Source organism: Struthio camelus, chromosome 2 (genome assembly GCF_040807025.1).
Source record: "Struthio camelus isolate bStrCam1 chromosome 2, bStrCam1.hap1, whole genome shotgun sequence".
NCBI classification, from domain to species: domain Eukaryota; kingdom Metazoa; phylum Chordata; class Aves; order Struthioniformes; family Struthionidae; genus Struthio; species Struthio camelus.
Genome location: NC_090943.1, coordinates 29,896,064 through 29,915,238, shown reverse-complemented (window position 1 = coordinate 29,915,238; position 19,175 = coordinate 29,896,064). Strand labels below are relative to the sequence as shown.

Genomic DNA, 19,175 nt, shown 5'->3' with positions numbered 1-19,175 from the left:
ATGACTAAAGCATTGTGATAAACAACACTGTACAGTGATTTTAAACTACACCTACACTGAAAAACACCTCAACTCTTGCATTACAAATGGTCCGTTTTAGCACACTTCATAGGTGCTGTTTAGTCAGTGCATCTGAAAAATAATTTCATCTTGCTCCATACTCATGTGGTCACACTTTCATTTTATCTTGCTCAAATATCCTCTTTTGTATCAACTGAGACTTCTGAACCAAATTAGTCTAATTACCCCAATTTTTAAATCCAGCCGATACTAGAAAACAGTAAAATATAAACAACTTAGTTAATGAAATGGCTGTAGCTATGCTTTTGGTTAAATGACAAGAAGTCACACACAATACAATCACAGCTTTATTAGGTTAAAAGCAAAACAAGAAAAAAACTAATGATTAAAAGCACACACCTCATTTTATAATAAAGGTTTGCAAATAGTGAAAGCTTGAATACAAACTGCAATATACACACATTCATAATCCAAAATGTTTCAAGGACACACTGAGAATCAAAGCTTGCTCCTAATTTAATGAAATGATAGAATTTGACACAAACAGGTATAGTCAAATCCAAAATGCTGTAAGTGAGTTTTCTTCATTCAAGAAAAGAGACATTGTAAATTAGTTGCATTCAACTAGACATGGAATTTATCAGGAAAGTTTGCTAAGTAGAGGAATAAAAACATATGCTTGACACTTAACAAATCCTCATTCCCATCACGTGAAAGTTTTCTTGCCCATATTTACATATATAGAGTATCATCGGTTAAACACCAGTTTACATTTATTAATGGAGAACACTTTAGATAGAAGAGCTTTCTCAAACAACTGCAAAAATATTGGAAAGAGAAATAAATATTCTAATAAGGAAAAAACATTTACTGGTCTTCCATGACAGTCTGACTAAAAATATCAAGTACCTCTTAGATTTGCACTTAAAATATCTTTGTCATTTGGCAAGAATTTTAGATCAGAGTTAATATAACAGATGTATTTACAACATCAACATTAAATCAGAAAACATAACTAAAGTCCCAAATGATGCATCATCATCATGTGTATCTACAGAAAATACGTTTTCGCATTCTATCTTACTGCAACCGCACTACACACTTAGAACTACTGGTATATAACAGTATATCCTCTTAAAACACCAATTTTCACATTGGTAATATGGTAAAAGTTTATTGCTAGCATTCCATTTAGTATTTGATAGCACACAAGTTTTAAGTAACTCATTTCCTGTTTCTACTAGTAAATAAACACACACCAAAAACTGATGTTATTATCACATACCTTAAAACAGATTTTTTCCCTAATTTGTGTGAATTTTGTTGCCTACCAAAAATCAAGGACAACAATACTGATTAGCTCCTAGCACAGTATTAGCAAGTATCATTGACCTTCTCTTGAGTTAATAAATAATCTTATTTTCAGCTGGTAAGAAAGAAAAACTATTTTTAGTCAACGACCTAAAGTTGTGCAACTTTTTGGGAGCAAACTGGTGTTTACTGGTGACCTGAAGCAGGGTTACAAAAACACTGGAAAGAGAAATAAATATGCTAATGAGGAAAAAAGATTTACTGGTTCTTTTCATGCTTCCCAGCATACTTCAGAAGCACAAGTAAATCCCGATTATCCAGAAGTCTTTAGTATTCAATATGTCTTTGCTATTCATTTGTAGTCAAAACGCAGAACATAGCTTAAAACTGAGTATTTACAAGTCTCAAGTCTTTGAGATTTCAGATCTTCACAGCATTATATTAAAATAAATTAATCCAATCGAAACTCCTATAGTTTACCTGCACTTTGCCCCGAAACTGACACGTGACTTTCAGGGAACTCTTCTCCAGGATGCAGATGTCTTGTTAAGGTCAGCCTTCCCCCCCCCCCCCCCCCCCCAAATTGTTTAACATTAAAATTCACATCAGCTAGGTATGTAGGTATATTTAATATGATCTTGAATTGCAAAGATGCTTTACTATTAACAAAACTTGAGAACAGAAAGAAATGGACTTTTCTTTAAAATAAAGATATTTAGAATACAGTTAGTAGTGGCACTTTGAATGAACTTAGAAGAAAATGACTTTGCATACAAGAGTGATCAATCAGTGAAAGGACTGTGGGATCTTCAAAAGAAGACTCTTCAGATGTTTATTTTGAAGGCCCACTTTCACTAAACACAATATAAACAGTTTTTTTGGAAACACAGATAAGGGCACTACCCTGAAAGCTTTGTTAAAAGTGCTTTGAATTTTAGCAAAGCTTCTGGGAGTGCTTTTGAGCTGAACCACTTTAACCTGCTGACGAAAGCCCACATAACATACCCAAAAGCTCACTGGCTCATTTCAGGAGTATCTTGTTTCTACCAAGCAGTCATACACACATCAGTTTATTAATCTGATAGCAATTTATTTTTTCACAGTTAGTGAGTCACAAGCAGCTTTCTTCTAAAATATATGCTTGGACTGTTACAGACATCCATCAGGGTGCCTGACATTTTCAAATTTAATATTTATGCTTGGACAGTCTCCGCTGGAATGAGATTCCCTGTTGTATCCAACTGCATACACTTACATGAACAGGCAGAAACTGGGCACTCTGTATGGTCCCTAGATAGGGTAAAAAAGAAATAAAACAAAACCAATAAAATAATATTTACAAGAATTTTATTATCTGTAAATTTAAGCTGCTGCAGCAACATAATATTCTCAAAAAACTCAACAGCATAGTAAGTTGTGCATACGCTTTAGAAAAAACAAGCATAACAGCGCATATTACGAAGGAGGCATGTCCTATTTAGTGCAGCATACAAAGTTTAAGTGAAATACTAAAGGTTTTCAAATCAACTTACCTGAACCAGCTGAGCATATGGCCAGCATGTCCACCGTGTCTGCAGTTGTGGCACCAGGTAAACCAGTTGTTGAACTGGGCTAACTTCTTGTCTTTGCTAAGATCCACTTTTTCATCAGACTTGGATCCTCCTGTACAGAGTCACACCCCCAATCCCAACCAGTATGCTTGTAAGTCATCACATTTATTTACATTTCAATGCCAGTAACATTATTAGAATAAATCTGAAATTAGGAGCTTCATGTGAACAAAGTGCCATGATTTTAAAAGGAAAGTTGGTGAAATTACTAAACAGCTGAGAACTCGTGAAAAAACATCAGAATTATATTACTCGGCTATTGTTTCATATCTCACAGACACGTTAAACTTGCTTATTAAAAAGCCTTTATAGACAGAATCTCTTTCAACAGGGATTTATAATTGTGATTCAACAGTGATTGATTTCAGTTCCAGTGATTTATTGACCTGTTCTACTGCACCTGAAGTGTTCTGCTTCAGAAATATACCAAAACAACCAACAAAAATCTAAGTTATGAATTGGAACAATTACAATATAAAAGTCATAACAGATCAATGAAAAAATGAGAAGATATAGAAGGTATATGAATAGATGGCAACTGCACAGTTGTTCATGGCTCCAACAATTCTGACATATAAACACGGATAAAATGAAGATTTAGATGTTGTACAACACTGAGCCCAAGACATTTACAACCAAGAGATTCTAGTCACAGTATTTCTTAGCTGTGATAGCATGACATGTACGTTCTTTCATACTTATGGACAGCAAGTAAACCATATTAAATTTATTCTCTCTACCTCTTCCAACTAAAAATAATAATTTACATTCCAAGACTTCTGTACTCCCTACAATTCACCTTGAGAAAAACACATTTCTTACAACTTTAAGGCTCTGAATGCGGAATACCACAACACTTGAATATTTTTGTCTGTCTAAACCATGGAACTTCACTGACAATCTCATTGAAAAAAAGGGTCAAAACCAACTAATTATGCATACTGCCTGACACCAAAAAACAAAGACATAGGTTTCATCATAGAATTGGATGGGAGGTAAACAAGTTTTCCGTTATAGTCTCCCTCCTTCAAAATTAAGAGCATGAACATTTACAAAGTGACGTGGAATACAAAGAAAAAGGTGCAACGGAAGATCTTCCGACAGGAACTGCTAATTTGGCATCTAAACTAGTACTCTAGCTGAATAACTTAAAATCATTCTATCATACCTGGACAGCTCGAAACTGGTGTTCCCATATTTATCAAGCAAAGCGCACAGCGAGGAAGGGGTTTACGACAACCAGGACAGCTTGTAACCTTCGACTTGGTTGGTGAACCGCTAACTCCGTACTGGCTAAAACCTCGTCCCTGGTGAGGAATAGCTGAACAGCTGTAAGAAATTGACTTTCCACAGAAATTGCAACTCACAAACACCTGAAGAGAACAAAAGGCAATTAATGTTTTCACTTCGTTTTTGCTATTGTTCCAGTTCAAGCTAACAAAGACATTCACTCTGTTAACCACAAACTAATTTACATGAGAATTTTCTTCGTAAAGATTGAAGGTCTACGTTATTGACTCTTTCAGATACAGAGGGGCATTACCCAACAGCTTCTGCCCCCCTGCCAATAGCTGCTTGTTATTTGGGTTCTTAGCATAATAGCTTGTCTCCTGCATCCTAGAATGGCCAGTAGAATTGGCAAGCTGGAAAAATGCTACATTAGCCATGCATGCACTGAAAAGGCAAAAAACACTGCTACCGCTTCTTCTCCTCCATACTCAGTAAATCAATCCCAGCACAAACAGCATATACACAGAGCTTCTATGTCTATTGATGCAGCTTCTAGGAGGGCATAGTCCCAGAAACTATAGAGAATGTGCTGGAAAGCTAAGGTTACTTTTGAAGGTGTTCCTAACATCTCAGGTTATAGATTTGACATGCAGCTCAGGAAAGCAGGCTTTTATGATACCGTTACTTCAAAAGCACATAAAAGTTGCATAACTGCTAAGATTTGGAAAGGTATTATTTAAGATTTAAAAAGTTGTACGTGAAGTAATGAAAGAAATTAAGTTTACTCTATTTACTGTACAATTAAAATCATGTTTCTCCCTCTTTAGAGTCAGCTGACCTGCTCTAGAGTCCCCAACATGCAGATTTTCCTAACAATCTTCATCTGCATACCTTAAGCCACAAGTGGAGGCTAGATATTGAGGATCACATACTTTAAACTCTTTAGGGGGACATTTACGTTAATCACAAAAAGAACAACCAGTAAATTCAGCTCCCTCCTACTTGGAGCAGTATAGGTGGAGCTCTCCTTAAACAGCTGTGAAGGATGCATAAATTCAAAAACAGCCTTCCTTAGAGACCCTTGGGTCCCTAAGGCTTGCAATGTACATACTTGAGAGACATGAGAGTGTGATGGAGCTGGGGGGGGGGGGGGGGTCAAGCCATGGCATCTAAAAATGCTACCAAATGTTAAGCAGATAATATTTGGACAGGGCATCAGTTTCTGGTTTAGCTAATGTTCTGAACTGATGATGAGAGTATCTGTTGTTCAGTTTTAGTTTAGATTCAAAGACTTCAAAGTAACTGCTTCAGTTAAAGCAAAGCCAATCTGTACCAGCTCATGGTTTAAATCCCTGATTTCAGTATCATCCTAGGCTCAACTGGATGAAGCATCTCTGATTTTGCTTTTTGAATGGCAGAAAGAAGAGTTTCCCCAGAAAAAGTGCTAAAAAGTAAAAGTTTCTGAACGACAAATTATTGGTAAGAAAAATGTTAACAGGGGGAAGAGAACACTTGAATAAAAACGGTAGGGAACTGATTTCCTAGATTAGCTATGAAGAAAAGTAAATTTGTTTGCCGTATTCCCCTATTCTTGAACTATCAAAACATTTACTTATCGCTTTCCTCCAAATCATCCTGAATAAACATGGCTACATTTTTAGGGCAGTCTTAGTCCAAAGCTTCTTTTGTAACATGAATCCTCATGAAAGCTGAGGTGCAGCTAAAAACTTTTTCTATAGCAGTACCATGCCTCCCTCCTTTCTGGCTTGGCCACACTTCTTCATAAAAGATTCACGTTTACCTGGGCTAAAGGTTTTGAACTAGGATCCAGCTTACTCCTATGTATATCAAATTCTGCACGTTTATGCCAAAATCTCCAGGCATCTAAGAGATTCCTGTAGTTCTCGATCCAGTACTGAACCCTCTCATCCTTGAGTACATCTGATGGAGAACCCTAAAGCAGACAGTAAAAAAATGCCAGACACAGTAAACATTCACAATACAGGTTACTCACTTTTGAGAAAGGTTTTACATGGCATACTGCAAGATATAAGTGCAATGTATCTGGAAAAAGATGAGTTTTCTGCTAAACTGAATAACTTAAGTTTGCTGAAACTTAATTTTCTTAAGTCTGCCTCTCAGGTTGAAAATACTCATGCTGTCCTGTTTTCCTAAAAACTCTCATCTGTCAGATCAAAGATTATAAAATTCTATCACATATCAGAGTATACATCTCATTATTATCATTAAAGCATGTTCTGAGTTAACCAGGAAACAAACCAATAATAAACAGAAGAACTGGTGGTATTCCCAGCTCAGCTATTTTCCTCTTTTGCCTTCTTTTTCCCCTACTATCTCCTCAAGATGTTTTAACCAGAGAGAGCGAAGACGCGTATTTGCAGTTTATATCCAGTGCTTCAGATGGTTGCACAAACCAGAAATGATTACTGCCACAATATAAAATACTTCTTAGTTCACAACACAAGATTCAGTACTATAGCGCTAAGGAAAGTTTATTTAGTTCTCTTACATACAGATTTATTTTTGAGAGAAATACTAACCTGTAACATACAATAGCTTGCTGTCTGGACATCTCCAGTTCTGTCAACATAACTTTCCATCAAGTCCACTCCATCTTTTGTCAATCCTGTTAACAGTATTCCCTCCAAATTCCCAGCATCTTTCATTTCATTCGTCAGCTTTTCAATAAACCTGTTCAGCTACAAAAAAATTACTTAACTTTTGCCTTCTGTTCGCTCCCCCTAAACCATTTGTTTTGGCATATGACAAAACTTTCAATGATTTGAATAACTTTCTATTTTGCTAACAACATATTCTGTTTACTGAATGCTATGCAGAAAAATGAATACGGATTTACTGTACCGCAACCTGTATACAATGCAAATCTTTATCTACCTACTTTAAGCCTCCTGATATGAAGTGGAAAGAGGGAGATCACCTATTCTTTACACACTTCAATGAATTTACAGTAGAAATATTTTCTTTTAAATTCAAACCTTAATTCAAGAGAATGTAAACATCTAGAAATAAGTTTCACTAAATATGTTTCAAAAAAGTCAGAAGACTAAACTGTGTTCACCAATTAAATGTAAGCCACACAAGAAAGCATGATTGGGAAACAAGCTGTGACACACTGTGACCCAGTTTCAATGGCCTTATTTCCTGGCGGTGGATTCTTCACCATCATAGCGCCTCACTGAGTACAAAAGATATGACCACAGCATGATCTGTTGCAGAATCAAAACTAAATTACTACAAAATTGATAGCACCCCCTCATAAAATATTTTATACTATAAATAATATCAAATGTTTATCAAACGTATGTCAAAGTTAAGATTACTAACAACTATGTAAGTATGAATAATCTTCAGTTAGATAGACAATGCAATAAAATTTAACAAACTAGTATATCATTAAAAAACAAAAAAACCCCATTATTAATTATGACAAAAGTCAAACCCAAGGTACAAACTGAAGATCAGGTCATACCGTAGTTTACTTCCTATTGTGAGGAGAAATAGGAATCATTAACAACTCATTGCTTCCACTGTTTACCCCCACCTCTCCAGAGTTTCTTCACTCTCTGAATAAAGCCACAGTTTAACGGTTTGCTCAGATACACAGCCGCACACTTACCTGTGCATCATTGAGGAACTTACAAGCAAATGCCACTCTGTCTCGTACAGCTACATTATTTTCATACTTGGGAGAGAAAAATGAGAATACTACCATCACATGCCAAGTTTCCAATTTTTCAATACATTGTAAAAATCAGAACATTTGTGTTACTGTACAGCTAATACTATGATGATTTACAAAGAAAGCATCACATCTGAGCAAAGTTAATGCTAAGTATCAGCAGACTTGTTTATGCTCAAGAGATATAGAGAGAGTGTGCACGCAAGAGAGAGCATGTGCAAGTGCACAAGACTATGGCTACCTGGAAAAGTCTACTTAAATGGCAGGAAAGCCTGGTACAACACATCCTATATGGTTTATGTAAACTCTAGATAACAAAAACTCTGCAAGTTGTGTAGCACTGGGCTACAATGCTTCTAGGACACATAGCCAAGAGTCTCACCAAGTCATAGCGGGGATGGGAGGGGTTGACTTCCCCCCCCCCGCCCCAAACAGCTTTTCACTTACCACATTGTTGAAATAGCTAGACTAAACACAAAATTGCCTTCTAAAACCACACACATACGCAAAGAGTTTGTCAGGTATATTGGCATCTGAAGTGCAGCAATGTAATAGCATTCACTTTCTACTTTCTAATCCTATTTTACTAGACCCGATGCTGAGTGAAAAACACTGACTACATTCTCTAGGCCTACCTTAACCAGAGCAAATACTCTGATACTTAGTTGTGCCCATATTTATCCCTCCTGTCATTCTTAGGATAAGAAAACGTGATTGGCAAAATCTTTTTCATGGAAATTTCAACAAGCATCATTAAAGGAAAAATTAAAATGAAAGGACACCTTATGATCTGTCAGTTTCCAAACCGAAAAACTATGAAATGATTACCTAACATCTAGAAAGCAAGAGCATTTTCTCTTGACTGAAGGAAGAAAAAAAACAAGTTTCTCTCCCCAGGTGCTCGTATCTTGTATCTTATTCTTATTTAATACCCCTTATTTAATACAGCAGTCCTCCCTTGGACTAAAGAACTTCTACTGAACCATTGGTGATGTTCTTTAACCAAGGATCCAAGTATGTGACTTCTCTAGCATTTCAAAATATTATATAATTAAATTAAAAAAAAAAAAGTGGTTTGCTTTTCCACACAGCAATTTTATACTAATTTCAGAAGATATGAAACTATCATTTTACATATTATTTCAGCAAAGTAAAATTATTTTAACAAATAAATATGAAAGAATAAGATAAAATTCAATGACAAGATAGCTTATTAAGCTTTCTGTGATCTTCCCTGTACATTTTGTTTCATTTTTTTCCATTATCAACTTCTCTTCCTTTACCAAATAATTAAGCAGAGGAAAGAAATGTATTTCTGATGTTTTAAAAGTTCCAGGTTGAATTTTAATAGATTTACTATATATGAAGAAGTCTTTTATAGTTCCTCTAAAAATTATATGAATTATACCTATATTTTGGCTGCTTATGCATCTTTTTATTTATTTAATTCGCTAATGCAATGCTCACTAATACTTCTTCTTCTGTTTAGAAGAAAAGTATTGGCCGTTATTTAGAGAAAATATTACACTCTGATTACTTCATGGAGTTCATATATAGCACTTCCAGTATATACATACGTGTGTGTGTGTGTGTGTGTGTATACACACACATTAAAGGATTTTTAACATAACAGAAATTTACTCACCAAAACACCATCATATGAACCTGACTCACTTGTCAGAAAAGCAAACATGGCACACAAGTAGGGATTGTTCAGTTGCAGTCTTAGAGTGCTGCACATTTCTCTCCAAAGTGAGTTCTTCTCATCTGTGTAGCCCGATAGAGCCATTGCTACTACATTAAGGTTCAGATCACCTGATTTATTAAAAACAACCAATGAAATAATATTCGAGTTTAGGACATAACAATCCAATTAAAAACATAATTGAAAGCATCATTTTGAAATAAAATATTTAGTCAAAAATGCAAGAGCAAACGATGTACAATTATCACTAATAATTTAATTATCACTAAAATAAATTTGCATACACTAGCATTTTTTAGTTTCTGCTTTAAATACCTTTGTTCAGGTTAAGCTAACAAATCTCAAAAACACAAGCCCACAAACATGACTACCCGAGTTATGCTTTCAGCAACATCACACTGGTTCTGGTGTTTTTAAAATAGTTTTCAACTGCTACATGTATCCCTACTACTATCAGAAAACACTGTCATTACCATAATTCATATCTACAACAAAAGGTAGGATCGCACATATAGCCATTACTTAATAGAGCTAGCTGGAGAATGACAATTGAATTTCATAACAACTTTAAGTTAATAAATTCCATTCTGTCAGAAAGTTTGTTTGTTTGTTTGTTTGTTTTAATTTAGAGATGACCAGTTTCCAGTCTGGACCTCTGAACCTTTCCTATGTAAAATACACACAGACATACATATATAGATTCCCTCCCCCCCCATTAATTAGTATTTATCAAATATTAAAAGAACCTTAATAACTCCTTTTGTGTTCAGAATCATACCTACCCACGTTAGTGCATATAGTTATTTTTGTTTCAGTATCAAAACAGGCTTTTATAAGAGAACACAGGTGGAAATCAGAATCGCAGACGTAACACTAGCAAGAAAGCAGAACAAAAACACTTCCAACTGCTGGCTCTAAAAACTTTAACTTTTCCCTCATACATTGTAACTCTACCCACATATTACTCCAAAACAAGTGTTTTTTGCAAATCCTGAAAATTTTATTTTAATTATTCCACAGCCACAGCACTGGCAGAAAGCAGCACGCAGCCAAACAGAATCAGATATACATGACATCTAACTAACGTGCACGCCATTAAAAGAAAAAAAAATTCCACTAGTGTAACACCTTTTTGGGGTATGCACCAATAGGAAATTCTAAAACACACAATCTATTTTAATTAGAAAGTAGAGCATACAACAATGCATTTTTAAACTGAGACTAAAGAAAGGAGTGAAAGATCAGTGTTTGTCAAATTGTCGGGCTTCAGCCCAACCACTGCCAAATTCAAGCAGGTATTTAATAAGACTGAAGGTACCTTTTCATACTGCCTTACAGAATTTTGTTTACAGAAAAAAATCTACTAAGATGATAGAGGACTCCAAAATAAAAGATACTAAACAATACACACCTTTTCCTGAGGAAGCACCTTTATTTAGGATTTGTATTGCTCGCCGTATGTCCAAGTTGAAAAGTGCTACAGCAGCAGCGCGCTCCCAATCTCCTTCCTGTTCCAATGAATTTAAAAAAGGTTCCACATCCAAGTCTGTTCCCTTCTTTATCCACCCACAGAGCTGCAAAGCCAAGGATCTCTCCTCACTGAGATACTGAATAATATCTGCCTGTCTATCCGATCCACTCCTGCTATGTCTGAGGTTCTCTGTTGTTCCTAAAAAGGGGAAAAAGACTTGAATCATGACTTAAATAAACATTTAAATTGCAATTGTAACACTTTGATTTCAATAGTAAAGCAGAGTACGAAAGCTGAGTATCATATTTTACTACTTCAAATTAACATTACTAGTAACTCAACGGTAAGGAGCAGCAGCAGCATACATAAGATTTTATTTTGATCTGCTAAAAATCACACCTCTAAACTTGACACACGTTTCCCACCAAGTCTTCTTCTCTAAACTCTAGGATTTTGGATGTTCCTGTTACCAAATTGATACGAGTGATCTGTGCGTTGACTTTGAAAATACAGAATACCCAGTTAAGCATGTGCTCTATCAGTTCTCTTATTCTCAGCAGGCATAAACATGCTAGAAGCTTCCCCAGCACTGAAGAGTTATTTTTTGCTCTAAGGAGCATAAATATTAATAAAGCATGCAATGAACACAGAAGAAGAGATTCAAATAACAGATTAAATTAACAAAAACTTCACTGAGCAAGAGAGGCATAACGTGATGCACAAGGGGCAATTATGACTTCAAAATAAGATAAGCTCCTTAAATAGTTAGATAAATGCATTTATTACATTAGCAGTAACTACAATAAGGACATTTTTCTAGAGCCATACCCTTATGTGGAACTTAGAAAAATATAACAAATTGTTATAGGAGGAACAAGCATTTTCAGTATCACAGTCAAAACACCCCTCTGAAATAGTTCAATTACAGATGTACTTCAAACACGAAGGATACTTTCTTTTTATGACTACTGACTTTCAAAGAACACCCAAAATTCTGGAAATTACTGTAATACAAACTGTCGAGTTATATATATTAAATCATAAACAAAAATTCTTCATTTCTATGTTTTTATATAGCCTCTTTTAATTTTTTTTTTAAATGAACCCACAAGTGCATCCTTGTGTAAATATGCTATAACATATTAAAGTTGGAACATTCTTACCCAAAGATGACTTCACAATTGATTTAATGCCAGCATAAACTAAGGGACCTTTGTTTCCTGTAAGTTTTTGATCCATATCTTCAGTATACTGCTTCATGAGTATTTTCATGTATAGGAAGCTTAATTTTTCCCCAAGCATTTGGAAAACATTTTTTTAAACTAAAAGATCATATGCTATTAACATACACAAAGTATTTACAGGATGTTGCATTATTTAAGACTTTCATGCTTTTCATATCATTGGTTTACATATAAAGGTATGTTACTTCTTCAGAATTAATACCATAAAATAATACAGTGAAATAAAGGATATAATGCAGCGTATACCAAAGCGATTTCAGCTGAGGATCCTCATTTCCAGCTAGGAGGTGATTTCTCCACACTTGTTCAGTGTCAAGACCATATCTTGATAGAGCTCTCAGCCGCATTTTGGTAGCTATGTCTTTTTCCAAGGAACTAGCCTTTCCTTCTTCTGTACATTCATATAAATGTCGCCCACAAGCCCACATTAAAGATGTTACTGGACTCCACGCAAGAGAAATCCTTTCAAAAACTGTGAAGTCGGACATAGTTCTATTGGGAGTCACTACCACCATTCGATTTTGACTTGTGGGATGCCAAGCAAATGAAGCAATGTAGTTTTCACAGGGTTGGACACTTCTTTCAATGATTGTCGGCTCAGTTTCATCTCCAATAGGTGTAGGTGTATGCTGCATGTCATACAATCTAATGATATTACTATCCCTTGTTAAAGTAGCTAACAGTCCAGTTCTTGTTGGACACCATGCTACTTTTGTTAGAGGTTTTGGTTGCTCTGTCAAGGTCAAAACAGGCTTTTCAAACTTCCTCAAATCCCATATGGCAACCTGACCTTCATAGAAAGAAGCTACACGATCATGGAAATATGGATCGACAGTCACTCCCTGAACAGCCTTGGTATTTACAAATATTTTTTGGCTTGTGTTCCTTAGATCAAAGATAGCAAGATTTCGGTGCATGCCAGCTAAAAGAAGCTTCTGATCCCGTGGAAGCCAACAAAGAGAGAGACAAGCATCGTTCTGTCCTAATTCATAAAGCGGCTTTGTTACTACCAGTCCTGCTTCTGGATCTCCTGCTGAAAGTCTCACCTTCTCTGTAGCAACTGCCGTCTCTGGGGCAAATTTGCTACTAATATCCCAGATCAATACTGAAAAGTCAGCCCGGTGTTTATCTAATCCAGCAGCAAGCCAATTACTGTCTAGTGGATTCCACGCTAGAGTATTACATTGTCGTGCATGTTTGGGAACAAACTCTTTGCCGATCAAATCTTTAGATTTTGAGTTGTGATCTTGACCAAGGCTAGTAAGTACCACTCGACCATTGGCCTGTCCAACAGCAAGAAGACATTCAGGATCGTACTTTGGATACCAAGCCACACATTTCATATACGGTGTATCTGAATTTATGGACAATAACGTAGCTGTAGTTTCTTCTGATAACCGCAGGGACCCTGCCTTCAGTTCTGAACTTACAGCAGATTCAATGTGGTAAAGACTTAATTCTGAATCACATACAACAAAACGGTCAACATGGTGTGGGGCCCAAAGAATATCAGGTTTGGAGCCACTCATATTTAGGGTAAGTTTAAACTCTTGTAGGAGGATTCAGGTGATATCCATTCACATAGAAACTGTTGAGAAAGTAATTTTTAGCAATGTTATCAAAAAAACCCTCAAACCCCTTCATAATCAGAGATCATTCTTAAACAAAGAAGAGTAAGGCTCTGAATTACTTTTAGTCTAAGGGCTAAACAAACCTTAAGCGCTCTACACGTTACATCACTTTCCCTACAGCATGCTTTGTTTTTGCTGGACTATACCTCCTGAGAAACCAACATAGCCATCTACAAAACTGACAACAGGGTTCAGTGTGTCTACAAAATCCATGCCAGTATTACATCATTATTATACCAGGAAGAAAGGATCAACTGAAACGTGATGTGGCATGATCCATGAGTGTGCTGCTGGTAAAGAGCCACACCCTAGAACATGTATAAGAAAATTTTTCTGCCTAATTTAAGTGCACTGACAGAAATTAGAGTCTGCCTGTTTTCTCTGAAGCCTAAAAAGGCTTACTCTCTTTGAACATTTGTAGAGGAATACAACTTTCCACTCCTCATCTTATTCTACTGTTCCTAATACTACTTTCTGCACCAACACTACCTTGATTTTGTTGATATGTCGTGGAGAGGCGTTCATAAACTCACGCTTATGCTAACTTGCATTTACATTTTCAGCAGGTGAACGTCCAGACTAATTACATGTGCCTACACACAAAAAAAAGGATCTCATCAATCCCATAACCTTTTAAACTTGGGAGAAATATTTAGCAGACGGGGAAAGTATAAGAAACAAAGCACTACTTCCTTTCCCCAGCCTCCTTTCGGGGTCTGCGGGTTACTCTCCCCGCCCTCGCTCTCCCGCGGCTCCCCAGCCGGACTCCCGAGGGCTCCAGGGCAGCGCAGGCACCCCCCTCCCGGAGCCCGGAGCCCGGCCCGGCCCCGCCTCCCCGGCGCAGCGGCCCACCGAGCGAGGACGCCGCCGGCGAGGCCCGCCGGGACACAGCGGTGGCGGCAACGGAGCGGAGCGCCACCCTCCGCCTCGCCCCGTCCCGCCTCGGGCGCGGCAGCTGCTCACCCACCGCGCGGGGCCTCCGAGAGCGCCGCCGCCGCCGCGCCACCGGCGGGGCTGGGACCGCGGCCCAGTCCGGCCCCACTGGCCCAGCGGCACGAGTGGGAGGCGCACAACGACTTCCGGTTGCGGGGGGCAACGGGGAAGAAAAGCTCGTGCCACTTCCGGGGCGGGCGGGCGAAGGGAACCTCCAGTTTCGGGCTGCGGCGCTGCTGTCTCCTTCCATTGGTCCAGCGGAAGCGCCGCCCCTCGCGTGCCGCGAGGCGGGCGGCGGCGGCGGCGCGGTGGGCGGTGCCGAGGCGGGAGGAGGCGGGGCCGTGCGCGGAGGCGTCGCGGGCGGTGTCTGCGGGGGGCGGGGCGCCTGCGGAAGCGGCGGTTGATGAGTTGTGTGAGGTGGTAGCGGGTCCGGGGGTTGCGCGTGCGGCCCTGAAATGGCGCGGAAACGGCAGGTTTGGGGCAGTTCGCGGTACCCCGGTACAGCGGTGGGTGACAGTGGCGTTGCTGAACGAAGCGGAGGCTCTGAGTTCCCTGCCCCTGAACAGACACCCTCAAAATGCCCAGAGACCGGCCTGTGCAGCGCCCGCAACTGACTTGGTTAAAACTGAAAAGCTTGGGGCGGGGGGGAGGGGTTGTTTTTTTCCAGTGAGGGCACCAGTGAAGACACAAAAATTCTTACGGCTGAGTGGGGGTTGCCCCATGAAGGCAGCATAGCTGGGAAGGAGACCATTTGACACCCACTTCTTTCTTTAATTCGTTGAAATACTCTTATTGCTCAGGGTAACGTTGTTCAATGTCTTTATCATAACTGGAAGGTGTGCGTTGAAAAGTAGGCCAGTGGCAGAGGTGGGAAAAGGGCAACAGTGGCAAGGATACCTAGATTTTACAAGTCAGTAGAATCAGTTAGCAAGTGTGAAACAACTACACGGTCTTATTTACTGAAAAATGCAACGGATGTGAACTGAGATGTCATATATAAAACCAACCAGGAAATTTTATTCAGTTTGTATCCTGCTGTTGCCTGTTTGCCTTGCAAATGGTTCTGCAGAGTCCTTCGAGCACAGAATGGGGATGTGACATAGGCTTCTGGCAACAGGCGTTCTCCCAGCTTCTGCCTTTTCCAGGTGCTTCTCAGTAATGGCAACGTAGCACATACAGACTTACTCACGTGCACATGCAGTAAATCCAGTACTTCTGCAGACATGAAAAGAAAGTTCTCCATGGTTGATAAATAGAGCTTATAAAAAATTCTGTCAAAACTTTTCCACGTGGGAAGGTTGGGGGGTTTTCTAAGTAAAATTTTATTTTGCTATGCTATAATTTTGCTTTCCGTGCAAGTAATTCTGTGACATATTAATGCAACTGAAAATTAAATATTTCTGCTCCAAAGGGTGACACAGTTGAGTTGTGTTTTATATTAGTCCTTGTCTGTAAAGCAGATGCACCACAACTCAAAACTTCTTTTCTGTCGCCAATATGGTAGAGGAGGTGCTGAATATGAGATGTCCAGGCCAGCTAGAGAATCTACTTGTGTGGTCAGAAGATGGAAGATGGCAAGTGACCTAAAATCCCTCTGAAGTACCCACAGTGATGTATCTTTGAAGTTGGAGTTCTTCAGAAAACCAAAACAAGCCCAAAAAGTTTGGACATTTTCTATGTGGAAAAATATTCTCCTGCCAGTACTGTCAGTTTATACTTATGAATACAGGGCTGATACTAGAGGGCTTGCAGATAAAGGCATTTTAAGAGCCAATAACTCTTGATGTCTTCTGGCAGAATATTAGATACACATTTTGAAGAAGAAACAGTTCCTGGAACAGATATCAAATATGTGGTATTATTCTCTACCACTGGAACTCTTTAAATCAACTAAAAGAAATGTTTTATTGTATTTACATATTTTATGGATATAGTGCTGGAATCAGTTGCTGAAATTTTGTCATGTAATACAGGAGGCCCTTTTGCCCTTTCAATGATGCAATCTGCTTCTCTTCTCTGTTTCTTTTTTTCAAACTTAAACAATATAATTATACTCCTTAGCGTACTGGGCACAGGTAGTGTGTAGGGTGCTCCAGAATAGAAAGTATATTCTTTATCTACTGTTGATGATGGTACTTTGAGCCGGCCATCCCTTGTCAAGTATTTTTCAGTGCATCAGCAGGAAAAAGAAGCATCTTATGGCCAAAAAAGACGTAAGTGCCGACAGTGGTTATTGATAAGCAGAGTTTGCATGTATAAATCTGGTAATTGAATTTAAGAAAGCACTGACAATACTTCATAGATTCTGTCCCTTTAATAAATGACTTTTTATTTCACCCATATATGTAAGTTCGGCTAAATGCCTAACCACTAGATTCAATTTTGATTAACAAAACGTGAATACAGTACCAAAAGGATTCATAGGCAAGGTAATCTTCATTATAAGAAGAGAAGCTATTCATTTTCATATTGGTCCTATAAAAACATATTCTCAGGTCACCTTGTCACTTGAAGTTTGGTCTACATTTTGCTGCTTAAATGCATTGAAAGGTAAGAAAATAAATAGTTTAGAGCATTTTTCACAAATGAAATTATCCGAGTACTGAACAAAAACAGCAGAATATATAAATGTATGTGTTGCTCTTATTAATTCTAGTTGTTATATTACTGTTTTGTTTGGTGTATTTTTCCTTTTTATCTTCTCAGAAAAATATTAATAGATTTTCAGCTGCTGAAAAAATACTCAGAACATGTTTAATAAATATGTTTATTATACTGATAATTTATTGTGTAATTCTAATGATGATATTTGAAATTAACTACTCTTAGGCTGTTGGCAGTTTTTGAAATTAGTATATTTGAGAATCTGTATTGAAGAAATTAGTTACCACATTGACTAGTATTTTTTATTTTCCAAACAATTCTATATACCCGGTTACTAAAAGCTCATAAGGTGTGAAGACTTAGAATTTCACATGTGAACCAGTGCCTCTAAAGAAAAAGAGAATGTACACTCAGCATTGTAAACCTGAAAGTAAATCCACATATAAAGTTCAGTTTAGAAATATGGATTGTAAATTCAGTTATTTGTTAGTAACAGTTTTTAAAAAAATATTTTCTGTTTCTGCTAGTAATACTACAGTAATAATGGAGGTATCATCTGCCTATCTTAGAACTGAAAGTTAGATAGTCTTCAGAAAATATAATGAGAAAAACCATGTGTATTCAGCCTGTATTTTCTCTCAAAGAGCTCAATAAATGAGCTACAGCTGAGATTTTACTTGTTGTTGTGATTTCTTGCATGTATTTAATAAGTTGTCACCATTTTGTTTATGTTATTCTTTTGAATCTGCTTCTAGATCCAAAATGTGCTCAATGGAATGCCCAGTTCTGCATATACAGTATGTGCATCTATATATTTGCTTGTTATTATCAAAGTGTGATAGATACTTGCTTTCTTTTAAAAGGAAGAGTAAGTCATCTGATTCTGGATCAGAATCACTATGTAGTTAAAACATTCAGCCTGTTGTTTTATGCTTTTGGCTGTCTTCACGTACCAAATGGTTTATGGACAAACCAGAAAGAGACTACAAAAGCCTAATGGTCTGATACAGAATGATAATTGTCCAGATTAAAACAATTTTATTTGTTTTTTTCAGTAGAATATAATGTGCATATTGCAGTGTGTTCCACTGTTTATTCCTGCATTTATGTAGTTTCAGATGAACATAGATGAAACTTAATCATTATTTTTCACATTGGGAAATTATGACAATGCTCATCATTTTTAGTAAATTAATTTGCTGGGCAACCTATTATGTAAATTTAAGGCTAAGAGAATTTAGGTCCTTGGTATGAGTGGTTTTAATCAAGCATGGATGACTTGTTGTGATAAATTTGTAATGATGTAATTTGGAGCAGAATTTCATCATTATTACTTTTTGCAGAATGAGGTAATTTAATGGGACAAAGGAGGAAGGGACAAAGCTAGAAATGGTCCAGTGAGTTATCTAAATTCTAAGGCACAAGTTTCTGCAATGTTCATTGATGTGTCTCTGCAACTTTTTATTCTATTACAGGTGATATGTATCTCTTGGATACAGTATATATCTTGGACAGTTCAGAAAGTGTAAATAATGGATTGTCTGAAGCACAGAAGAGAATTGTTTACAACTTACATGACAATATTTTTTTGATGAAACAAGTTAAATCTCAGAAGTATAATGTCAAACTGGCAAGTATGCTGTTGAGCAGCACAGTCAGCCTTGATCATCCCTTTACAGCTTGGAAAAATGTGT

At 37.5% G+C, this 19,175-nt stretch overlaps 1 protein-coding gene across 5 annotated transcripts; it reads right to left on the bottom strand.

Annotated features, from left to right (window-relative positions):
* Nucleotides 1-350: 350 nt before the first annotated feature.
* On the bottom strand, nucleotides 351-15,161 carry MIOS (meiosis regulator for oocyte development). Of its 5 annotated transcripts, none has more exons than XM_068934932.1 (12): nucleotides 14,912-15,038; nucleotides 14,434-14,537; nucleotides 12,546-13,901; nucleotides 12,233-12,331; nucleotides 11,010-11,267; nucleotides 9,539-9,708; nucleotides 7,831-7,896; nucleotides 6,734-6,892; nucleotides 5,974-6,126; nucleotides 4,111-4,315; nucleotides 2,865-2,994; nucleotides 351-2,622 (listed from the first exon to the last, which is right to left on the bottom strand). In XM_068934932.1, the coding sequence occupies exons 3-12, from the start codon at nucleotides 13,840-13,842 to the stop codon at nucleotides 2,526-2,528; spliced, it is 2,634 nt and encodes an 877-aa protein (XP_068791033.1). In that variant the 5' UTR covers nucleotides 13,843-13,901; nucleotides 14,434-14,537; nucleotides 14,912-15,038; the 3' UTR covers nucleotides 351-2,525. The 5 variants fall into 5 exon arrangements, with proteins under 5 accessions (XP_068791033.1, XP_068791032.1, XP_068791030.1 ...); XM_068934931.1 differs by having other exon boundaries at nucleotides 14,908-15,025; XM_068934929.1 differs by lacking the exon at nucleotides 14,434-14,537 and having other exon boundaries at nucleotides 14,908-15,161.
* Nucleotides 15,162-19,175: the final 4,014 nt, after the last annotated feature.

What these genes read in the sequence shown, in the direction of transcription:
- MIOS (XM_068934929.1), bottom strand. Translation starts at nt 13,842, where the DNA reads ATGAGTGGCTCCAAACCTGATATTCTTTGGGCCCCACACCATGTTGAC. An exon ending in AATTGTGAAGTCATCTTTGG is followed by an intron (nt 11,268 to 12,232) that starts GTAAGAATGTTC and finishes TCCCCTTTTTAG; the next exon opens with GAACAACAGAGAACCTCAGA. An exon ending in AGGTGCTTCCTCAGGAAAAG is followed by an intron (nt 9,709 to 11,009) that starts GTGTGTATTGTT and finishes TTAATAAATCAG; the next exon opens with GTGATCTGAACCTTAATGTA.